At 30.9% G+C, this 11,392-nt stretch overlaps 2 protein-coding genes across 2 annotated transcripts; one reads left to right on the top strand and one right to left on the bottom strand.

Annotated features, from left to right (window-relative positions):
- Window positions 1-3,287: 3,287 nt before the first annotated feature.
- Window positions 3,288-5,330, bottom strand: LOC105623623. The gene is made up of 3 exons (XM_012205009.1): window positions 4,980-5,330; window positions 3,914-4,063; window positions 3,288-3,581 (listed from the first exon to the last, which is right to left on the bottom strand). Exons 1-3 carry the CDS (start codon window positions 5,328-5,330, stop codon window positions 3,288-3,290), a joined length of 795 nt encoding a protein of 264 aa, XP_012060399.1.
- Window positions 5,331-7,567: 2,237 nt separating this feature from the next.
- On the top strand, window positions 7,568-11,016 carry LOC105623624 (mRNA cap guanine-N7 methyltransferase). The gene is made up of 8 exons (XM_012205010.1): window positions 7,568-7,626; window positions 7,981-8,137; window positions 8,630-8,834; window positions 9,425-9,684; window positions 9,782-9,963; window positions 10,047-10,259; window positions 10,628-10,836; window positions 10,937-11,016. The coding sequence occupies exons 1-8, from the start codon at window positions 7,568-7,570 to the stop codon at window positions 11,014-11,016; spliced, it is 1,365 nt and encodes a 454-aa protein (XP_012060400.1).
- Window positions 11,017-11,392: the final 376 nt, after the last annotated feature.

The raw sequence follows: 11,392 nt of genomic DNA, 5'->3' as shown, positions 1-11,392 counted from the left end.
TACGTACGTACGTAGTAGTAGTAGTATACTAGTATACTACTACTACTACTACTAACTAATACTATACACACACACACACACACACACACACACACACACACACACACACACATACATACACACACACACACACACACACACACACACACGTGCAAAAGATATTTGTAATAAATATCCACTAGATATGACATGGATGTCTAGCGGACATTGGCTTAGATGTCCTATTCGTGAGATCTCAAGTCGTGGACATTTGCATATGTAGAGTATGTCTAATGTTTATTAGATGTTCACGGAAATCTAATATCAATCGAGAATATCGAATGGATATCTAATAATTATTATGTTTTGTGTGAAGTAATATTCCATCTTGATTAATTAAAAATTAATTAGTCATCTTATATTTTTCTCATCTAAAAAAATTCTTTGGTGCTTTTCAAAAAATGTATAATCTTATTTAAAAATATATGTCCAAAAAATTGATAAACTTCTTGTACCAATCTAATATTTTAGGCAGCATGTTTCATTATTTGACAATTTTACATTACGCGGAAATATTTACAGTATTGTACATTTACATATATAGTTACAGTCAAAGTGTTAATTTAGTAAATGTATACGTTTACTAGTCTATATATATGTATATATATATATATACATCCCAGCAAACAAGAATGAATTAAAATGGATTAAAATTTTTTTAATGCGTACTTTAAATCCATGAAAATGGATTGGATTCGAGTTGACACTAATTTAATAAAAAAAACATTCATATTTAAAAGGGTTACAAATCTTATTTCTGTAAGACACACACACATATTTATAATAATTATACCTGAAATTAACTACTTCAAATTGGTATTAAAAAACGCATCTTAGTAGGATTCAAACCTGGGACCTCTTGGATTATGAATCTTGTACGTTATCCGCTACATCACTTCTTCAATTGGTAAGTGTGTTATTCATTTTCTACTTCAATTACAACCAGCTAAACTAGTAACGAAATTATATAGATAATAAAAATATCATCATTTAACAGATATATTGTAATAAAGTATAAATAATTTACATTATTATGGCCTGGTTGCATTAATGTTACTTTGATTTTAAGCGAGACTTTCTAAAACTCTGTCTTTTTAAAGCCGAAAAAGAGACAGAGACAAAGAGAGTTTTAAGCTTTACTTAAAATCAAAGTAATATTGATGCAATCGGGCCTATGAGACAACATTGGTTGGCTAATCTAATCTCGCTTGGCCAATGTTACACGCCGTGATTAGCCTAATATTCGGACTATATTCGATTTGGTTTGTGAGTTCACATCGATCATTTATTTTACTTCTAATTTCAAAGAGAAACAAAAGAATAACTCAATTATGTTTACATTAATTTTTCTGAACTTAGGTTCGATCGCACCAACGTTACTTCGATTTTAAGCGAGGCTTAAAACTCTTTCTGTCTCTGTCTTTTTTTGGCAAAACGAGACAGAGTTTTGAGTCTCGCTTAAAATAACATTGGTGCAACTAGGCCTTAGTTGGATTAAAAAAATTTCCTACTTATAATTTTGAATAATTTAAGTAACATTTATCCATTTGTAAATAAAAACTTTTTATTCAATTAGATTGAAAAATTGCATTTCATATTCAGAATATTGAATTGAGTGCAGTATTCACAAAAATTGCTGATATTATTTTTGAATTTAACTGAATTAAAAAAATTGTACTTTCTATTCACAAATTTGAATTGAGTATTCACGATGTGCACAGAAAATGCTAATATTATTTTTAGATTGAAAGATATAGAAATATGCACTATGCAATTCCTATAAATATGTGAATAAAAATGCATTCATTGAAAAGGATTTATTTTAACATTAATGAATCTGTATTTCTGAAAATCTGAATCCATTTTAATCCATTTCAATCCATTCTCGTTTGCTGGAATACTAATTTGATAAATAAATGTATTTACAAGCAATGAAATTTACCTTACTAGTAAATGCATTTTCACACATAATTTAGTAAAGTATGCAGAAAAAAATGCATCAATTTGAATTGAATACTTTTGTCAGCAAAAGTACTCATACACATAATCTCAGCATACAGTGTGCATATCAGCAGACATTTTTAGACTCTTTGATACTTTTGCTAAAATCTTACATGTAAAATATAAATGCATATAGGTGTATACATTTATTAAATTTTACGCTTTGACTGTGATATATATATAAGCGTAGGCGTTCAATTCCAGCAAGAATGGATTGAAATGAATTGAAATGATTCAGATTCAGATTCTCAGAAATATTGATTCACAAATATTAAAATGAATGCTTTTCAGTTCTGCATTTTTATTCATTTATAGGAATTGCATGAAGCATATCTCTATGTCTTTCAATCTAAAAATAATATTAGCTTTTTCTGTGCACAATACATTGTGAATACTGTTCAATTCAAAATTTTGAATAGGAAATGCAGTTTTTTAATTCAATTGCAGCCAATTGAATCTAATTGAATCCAATTGAATCCAAAAAAAATATTCGCTATTTAAAATTCGGATAGAAAAAAATTTTAATTCATTTTAATTCATTCTCATTTACTGGGATATATATTGTTCTAAAATTATTATGAATGGCAAAGTCAAGGGAAAGGCGAAGTCCCGTTTTAATAGGGATTGCAATTCCCCGTGAGTCGTATTCATCTGAGGAAAAGAAACTGCGCTGAACTGGTGCATCGGTTTACCTGGAATCATGGAATATCTGGCCGTTAAAATTTTGAAGTTAGCTGGCTACGCTGCTCGTGACAACAAGACTAGAATCCTGCGTCACCTGCAACTCGCCATCCGCAATGACGAGAAGTTGAATAAGCTGTTGTCCGATGTAATTGCCCAAGGTGGTGTTTTATCGAACATCCAGACTGTATTGCTACCCAAGAAGGCATAATCGTAATCTGGCATCTGATACAAATTTATCGGAATAATTAGACTTTCGTTTTCGTCTGAAAATCCAAATATAATGATCTCGGGACGATCACGTAGAAGATTACAAGATATATCACAAAAGTATAAAGTATTCGTCTTTCAATATAATCGCTAATCTTATTAACGAAAATTGTTCATTCACAAGCGCGCAATCTTTACGCACACACACACACACACACACATATCAACATGCGCGTTATATAATTAATCAGATAACTGTATTAATCACATATCACGTCACTTTTTGGATTCGTTCTTTCGCCATATTTACTAGAAGATATATAATATCGATTCATAGGTCGTTGTACATTTTATTTTCACACGTGAATACTCGAATCTCTGTGAAGATTACCGAGCTGAGCTTCAAATAAAATGTCGTTCAACAATTTCTCAGCTATTATTCTTTGGTCCAGTCTCATATTCCTGAGCTTGGCGGCAACGTTGCGACCGATTGCATCGTACTCGTCCTCCATTATAAATGAATTATTATGTGATATTCTTAGGGATGGATCCGCCGATTCCGACTCGTCGGATCCCCGGATTAACGACGTGTCGTTCCAATCCGCATGTTGTTCGTAAGATTCGTTCTTTTCGGCCGTACATTCCTCCTGCTTATGAATATATTAAATTAATTACAACGTAACAAAGAAAAGAAAACTCTTTGTTATATTGTAAAATCGAGATAGATAAGAGAAAGGCTAAGCACAATTAATTTAAACATTTCAGAAATATAAATATGTTATATGTGTTTAAAATAAATTTTAAATTTTCATCTGTCGTATATTTAAGTGTACCTTCAGCTATTTCTATCTAAAATTAATTTTTTATAATAATTTTTTTAATAATTAATTACTAATCCTCTTTTCTAATATAGTAACTTATTTTTTAATCTTTTTAGAACGGCAAGATCGAATTAATTACACGGCAAAAATTAAGTGTTTACCGTTTTACAGCGCTTCTTATTTTGTACTGCTGCACGCTTTCCCGGCATTATTTCGGAACATTTATCAGGTAACGTCGAATTGACATATATCGCGGGTTTCCTCTGACTAGACTTGCACCTTATTTTGGACATCAAAGAGGGATGCAATCGCTGCAAAAATAACAAGACTGTTACGAAAATAGTTACGAAAATTCTCTATCTAACAATAAATCATAATCTATAATGGTAAAAGAAAGCCCAATGAGAGACTTTAAGCATAGTCACTAGCGTATATAATTAATCCACTGCCGGCAATGTTGAATTTTATTTTTTTATTGTAAATTCTAACAAATTTAAATTTGTAAAAAATAAGTAAAGTACAATTATTTCTGACAGTAAAGACTTATTTTAAGAATTTCTTCAAATTTTTATACAGTCCAAATTATATAAAAAATCTACACTGAAGTTCGAAGATCTAGATAGTGGATGACGTATCATTGTCGACGAAGAATTAATTATATAATTGTAAGTATCGCCTGAAGTAATAAATAAAATTAAATAAATAATAAAATCATCGTCAAAATAAAATTAAACAAGGAAACTGTTATAACTATTTGAAATTGATTTGATTGTTCTTGAAATATATTAAGCACAAAAATATAAGAAACACATTTTTTTCTCCATCTTAGATTAAGGGATGAAACAAATGTTTTAGACAAAATATTTAGTTTTTTTTATATACTTGATAATTGTGTATTTAGATTTTTCACAAATCTAATGTAAAAATCTAATGTTGAAAATACCTCCATCCTTATTAAGCTTTAAAAGGTTTCACTTTTTAAATTTGAGATATTGGATCCATGTAAAAACATGTATCTCAGATTTTTTTTTAACAATATATTTCAAGGAGAATCAAATCCAGACAATTGTAACAGTCCCTTGTAAGAATAAGAAATAAAAACACAATAATCGGTGCTTAGGCTTTCACTGGCCTCTCTGATCTTCATGGTTTTACATCAAGAAATTTTTTTCCATCCCGTCATCTGCATACAGACAATTCTATCAAAGTATCTAATAATTTGTTTACCTTTACATGACTGAGAAAGTTCCCAGTGGACTTCAGATTGCCGTTGAGCAATTTCATACACTGCTGACAACGTACCGTAACGTTAGTGTCTTCCACCCTGATCACCTGGAAGTACTCTCCATCCAATAAAGCAGGCAATCGAACTGCAGTTGCTTTTTGTTGGATATTCGATTCGATCTGCGTCACTTGATGCATCTGCTCCGTCTGTTGCAACGTCAACGTATCATGATTCTCTCTATTCCGTACTTCTATTTCTTCCTTGGGCGCATGATTGTTCACAGTTTGAACAATGTCACACTGATAATTTGCTGCGGTAACCATAGACTCGTCATATGCCTCGAACGTTTCCATTTTGTTCTTGTAGTCCTATGTGAACTTTTTATAACAACGGATTGTGTATTCAAGTCTCCACTCTGCAAGACAGACGGTATATACAAACAAAGATCCTATTCCGTCTGAATCTTGTACAGCCAGAATAAGCTGGAAAAGAGTAAAATCTTACTGTGGACTTGATGCAACTTAAACGTCGCGGTGATATTATTTATCCTTTGAGTCTTATTGAATTTTAGATAAGCTGGTCAGATAAGAACATCACGCAGGGCAAATCTAGATCAGATAATAGATGAGAACGTGTGCGTTAGGTGATTAAGCATCGCCTAGATACCAACCTTGTCGATCAAGGTTGTACCCAGTTACGTTCGTGCATCGCTAGGGACGGGGTATCCAAGTAGGAAACTGTGAATGCTCCATATACATCTCTGTTGTAAACACGTAAGCAAACAATACTTGCTTTCAATAATTTTTTAATCTTTTCTTCTGTCCGTGTGTGGTGGCTACACTGAAGTAAACAAAGCATTCCGTCAATCCCGTTGTGACATATCCGTTTGTAATATATAATGAGTGAATTTAATATACAGTTATAAATAATTATCGTACCATTTTTTTTATATTTTAATGATAAATTTGTAGATATCCAATCGATGCGCATAACCAGTGAAATAATCCTGCTCAGAGAAGGTTGATACTTCATTTACGTTCTAAAATGTGACAATCGCACAGATCATTATTGAATAAGTTAATTAAACAAAGATCTCGTTCAATTAATTTATGTGCAATTAAATAACTTACAACGAAGCGACGGGAAAATTGGAAAATCGCCGTACACTTTTAACCTGCATGTTACTATCAGTAAATCAACACGTTCTGTTGAAGTTGGTTGTAGTTGGTTGGAGTTGGCGATACTGAGGAATGAAGATGTCAGCTTGTTTCTTGTTGGATGGACAGGGACGTAATACGTGTACAAACAATAGATTTTTTTTTCTTTCATTGAAGAAAAAAAGAGAAACGATAAACTGTAAGAAATAATGTATTTTAATTTAACACAGAATATACATATATTTTATAAAGATTATTGATTTTATAAAAAAGAAAAAAATATAAATATAAATTTTGCAATGTAAAATCGATGTTCCGTCATATTTCACATATAAACTTGTCTTATTTTAAATAAAATTTCACTTAATTTTAGTTATTAATTTGTAATTATTAATTTCATTCACATTTATTTTGAACACGAAATTCACTCATTTAATTTAAACATGAAAATAAACTTTACCTTGGTGAAAATTTTTCTCAGAACTTTTCATATAATTTTTCAGAATTTTTCTATAATTTTATAATTTTCTCTCTTCTTTTATACGAATTAGAACATTTCTCAGAAAATCTGCATCTTTTTTCAGAATTTTTCATATATGTTAATTATCGTAAAACTTTTATGATTTTTTGTAAAAAATTGTAAATATATTATTAAATATATTAAATAAATATTGTAAATATAATAACAGTAATTTAATTTTGTAAATATATTATTAAATATAGTAAATTATTATTATAATTATTTTGTAAATATATTATTAATTTTTTGTAAATATAATTTCTGATGAAATATTATAAAATCTAAAAAATTTTAAAATACTTTTTAAAAATTATGGAATGAGAAATTTCAGAATATTTCAGAATTCATTTGTATGAAAAATTCTGAGAGAAGATGTAAACTTTCCAAATATTTCTGAGTATTTTTCTGAGTTCAGAAAAATGCTGGATAGATGGACTTTACAGAGCTATTTATAACAATTAAATAAATTGCGTGTTTTATTAAAACTATTTACAGCTATTTATGACAATTAAATAAATTGCGTTGTTTTATTAAGGATTAATTTTCATATAAAACTTTAATAAATATCAAGAGGCTTGCCATTAATTTTTTTGACTTTAATCCTTCTTTTTATATGGATCTGACGATGCTTTAAATTTCACCAAGATGCGTACACCACTGGGCGTCACCTGATGCTCGCGCTGCGGCGCATGCGTGAAAAATCCCTCCGTTGGCGTCACTGCGACGCTTTTCGTGGAGTATTTTGCGGCATTTGTGGCCAACATCGGTATGAGGTGAGGTTCGCTCGCGTTCCCGAATGTGGCATGTACAGTAATGAACCAGTAGCAGTCTTCGTGTTTCGAATAGTCTGAGCAACTTCCCACGTTGTAATCCGCATCCTTTTACACGCAATTCGTATCGCCGCGCCGTCGACATGTCGGCACTTGCCGCGGAGAATAAAACGGAGTATGAGGAAAAGGAGCAGCACACGAGGTATTCCTCGTCCTCGCGCTTCAGCGCGATGTGGCGCTAAATATAGCAGTAGTACATTTTCTTTTCATTCGAATTAAGTATTTTTGAATCCTTACAACATTAAGTTTAATCGGCTCTCAATATCTTCTTTTTTTTTTGTAGAAATAAAATGCTTGTTCTGATTTTATAAAGTCATTGGCGAACGTATATCTATAGTCTTAAACTATAGTCTTATTTATAGACTTAAACTTTCACTTTAGGATTTTATGAAAATATCAATTAATCACTTAATTTTATCATACAATTTACAGTCAGTTTCATTTTGAATAATATTTTGAATAATATAAAGCTAAAAGAACGAATTGTAATTTCTAGCGAGACAGAAACATCCTCTGCCACTTCAGCAAAGTCAGAGACAAGTAAGGATATAAATGTAGAGAGCTCTCAAAGTAGGAAACACAAGCGGTCGCCAGATCGCGAACGCCCGTCCAAAGTAGCAAAGCACGATGCTGAAGAAGATGCCTCATCTGCTGTATGTGACTTAATCATATATTATTATTTTGATTGCAAAAAGTAGTGTTTATTAGATTATATATTCAAGACGTCTTAAATCTGGTCTACATAGATAGTCTTAAAAATCCAAAGTCGATCCTAAAATCTATTAATGCAGTTATTGATACTGTAAAATCTACTTAATTCATGTTGAAAAGACTCGAATTTCAAGGAAACATAACTTGTATAAATGAATGAATACTATGTTTATTTTAATACTTATTTTAATACAGAAAAATATCTTCTGTTGTAAAGAAAAGTGATTATTCCATTTATTTTTCTTTTAAATAATAGTTATTTTTAACAAAGAATAGTTTCTGATAATAATCTTAAAATATACTTTAATAAATTCTAGAAAAATTCCGTATTATGTAGAACTCAAAACATCTTGAGATTATAAGATGATATAAATGTAAGATTGAAGTATGAATACTATTAATTAGTTTATTAATAAATGTATTTTCTGTTGCAGAGTACAAACGTTCCCTCAGATTTAACAACATCTGGAAGTAACGAAAAAAATAAGGACACAACTGATGCAAACAGAAGTCTTGACAATACAGTTTTGGTAGCCGATCATTACAATGCGCTCGAAGAAAAAGGCCTCTCACAGAGAAATCAAAGTCGCATTGTATATATGAGGAATTTTAACAACTGGATTAAAAGCATGCTTATAAGTAAGTATTGATTTTTAGCTGCTATCTAAATGATGTCACAACTATAATAAATAATAATGAAAAAGGATCAATAAGAGCCAATATCTAATTGCATTCTTTCAGATACATAATTCTAATTCTTTTTAATTATTGATTGGTAATTAGCAGTATTACAATTTAAACTGTTGAGCTCTTATTGCATTTTTAATTTTAAAAAGTATCACAATTATGTTGCCAAATTATTTTGGATTTTTTATATTTATAACTTTAGATGCCTTTGTTTAATAGAGCGGAATATAATAGCTTAAAATTTCTTGTAACGTGTGTGAGATAGAATCGGGAATCGAATCCCAATCTTTTGTTTGATAGATAATTACTATTAAGCTATCTAATATCTCAGAATTAATCATAATTATAAATATAATTATAAAGTTTGAAAGTAAAAATAAGTATTCGATTTAATTTGGGCTATTTTTGATGATTTGAGAAAAAATTGAATTTTGACTTAAAACTGGCTTATTATTGGTCTTGTTATTGAGATTTTATGTTAATTTATTTGAATAATCAATTGTTCTTCCAATGAATAAGTTTATCCTTATATTATTTATCAGATGAATACGTAGTCAAAGTAAGACAAGGCAAAAGTTTCGGCACTTCGCTTAAAGTTCTGGACATGTGCTGTGGTAAGGGTGGAGACCTTCTCAAGTGGAAAAAAGCAAATATTTCACATTTGATCTGCGCGGATATAGCGCAAGTGTCACTTGAACAGTGTCAACAACGGTACAATGACATGGTGAATAAGAAAGGTTCCAAGGACAGAGGTTTTGCTCCCATTTTCAGCGCGGAGTTTATAACAGCTGATTGTACAAAGGTGGAGGATACCTATTTCATTTTTAAATGCTACACAAAAATTCCATCTGCAAGAAACGCACTTGTCAATGGAATTTTGTTAATCAGGAATGTTACAGGTTCGTTTGAGGGAGAAGTTCGCGGATCCCAGCATACAGTTGGATTTCGTTAGCTGCCAGTTCGCTTTCCACTACAGCTTTGAATCTCTATCACAGGCGGAATGCATGATTCGGAACGCCAGTGAGAGTCTCAAGCCCGGTGGTTATTTCATCGGAACCATTCCAGATGCTTATGATTTAGTGTGCGTTTTCTTTTTCTTCTACTTTCATATTTCTCTCTAATAGATAGTACGCACACACGCTCATCTTCTTTTCGACAACGCAGTTCTAGGTGGCAAAATTGCGACGGTCATAAGTTCGGCAACGACGTGTACAACGTTGAATTTTTAAGTGAGGACAAAACTAAACCGCCGTTCTTCGGCGCAAAATACAATTTTCATCTGGATGGTGTGGTCGATTGCCCGGAATTCCTGGTGCATCTACCTACTTTGTGCAAGTTGGCTCTGAAATACGGTCTCGAATTAGTGGCGTTTGAAAGGTAAGAGAAAAAGTACATCGATTTAAATCTATCGTTATTTTAGCAAATAATTAAAAAGCTTGCATATTATATTAATTTAATCCTAATCGATATTCACAAGTCTAATGGACATTTTTTTTCAACTACAGTGTGAAAAATTATTTGTTACGAGTGTTTTTCATAATTAAATAATATTAAGTTATATAATTCTATTTCTCGGATTTTGATCTTTGAAAATGAAAAAAAATAAGCGAAAGTGAATTATGTTAACTTTAAAATAAAGATACATTAATGAAAGTACACTGGATCCACGAATATTACAAATAGATATTAATATTTGAAGACATTATTTTTCCTAGTTAAAATCTCAAAAATTTTTTTATATTCAGGTTCGAAGATTTCTATGAGCGTTTCAAAAACGAGGGTAGATCTCTTTTAGGAAATATGCAGGCACTAGAAACTTATCCGCCGTATCATGAAGCACCTCTGCTTGGTGATCCAGAGCGAGATTATCATCATGCTGTTGAATATATGCAGAATCTGCCAGCGAATCATCGTAAAATTGGCACTCTTTCGCAATCGGAATGGGAAGTTACTTGTGAGTACAAGAATTCTAATTAAAGATAAGGAAAATTTGAAAATATGAATAAAATATAAAAATTCTGAACAAATCCAATTTACTAAATGAATCTTTACAGCATTGTATGCAGTATTTTCGTTTCGAAAAATGAAGACGATTTGGAATAGCGAAGGAAAGCCGGAGTATATCAAGTTATAAAGTTTCGTAAGATAAAGAAAAACATGAAAACTGAAGCAAGGAACGATTTACTGATGTTGCTGATTTTATATTGTACAAACAATTTTATTTGTTACTGTAATGTAACTTATGGTAGAACGATATCAACCGTGTGATATCAGTAGAACTGTAGCTGCGTTTATAGAGCTGACAATCATGTAAAAAGTGCTAAAAAAGCTTAACCCTTCAATGCTACTCTTGATATGGTGTATCAGACTTTTTTTTTTCAAAAAATGCTCTTTTGAAACATCTATTTACTTTATTACTTATAACTTTTTTACTAATCAAGATATACCTGTTTGATTTCTTAATGCTTAACATTCCGGTTAAATAAATTTATTACATGTTTATTAATTTT

The sequence above is a fragment of the Atta cephalotes genome (genome assembly GCF_000143395.1).
Source record: "Atta cephalotes unplaced genomic scaffold scaffold00061, whole genome shotgun sequence".
Lineage (NCBI taxonomy): Eukaryota > Metazoa > Arthropoda > Insecta > Hymenoptera > Formicidae > Atta > Atta cephalotes.
The sequence above is the reverse complement of the archived record's forward strand: the minus strand, read 5'-3'. Positions and strand labels throughout refer to the sequence as shown.

What these genes read in the sequence shown, in the direction of transcription:
- LOC105623624 (XM_012205010.1), top strand. Translation starts at nt 7,568, where the DNA reads ATGTCGGCACTTGCCGCGGAGAATAAAACGGAGTATGAGGAAAAGGAG. An exon ending in GATTAAAAGCATGCTTATAA is followed by an intron (nt 8,835 to 9,424) that starts GTAAGTATTGAT and finishes ATTATTTATCAG; the next exon opens with ATGAATACGTAGTCAAAGTA. An exon ending in CCAGATGCTTATGATTTAGT is followed by an intron (nt 9,964 to 10,046) that starts GTGCGTTTTCTT and finishes TCGACAACGCAG; the next exon opens with TTCTAGGTGGCAAAATTGCG.
- LOC105623623 (XM_012205009.1), bottom strand. Translation starts at nt 5,330, where the DNA reads ATGGAAACGTTCGAGGCATATGACGAGTCTATGGTTACCGCAGCAAAT. An exon ending in ACTTTCTCAGTCATGTAAAG is followed by an intron (nt 4,064 to 4,979) that starts GTAAACAAATTA and finishes TTATTTTTGCAG; the next exon opens with CGATTGCATCCCTCTTTGAT. An exon ending in ATAAGAAGCGCTGTAAAACG is followed by an intron (nt 3,582 to 3,913) that starts GTAAACACTTAA and finishes TATATTCATAAG; the next exon opens with CAGGAGGAATGTACGGCCGA.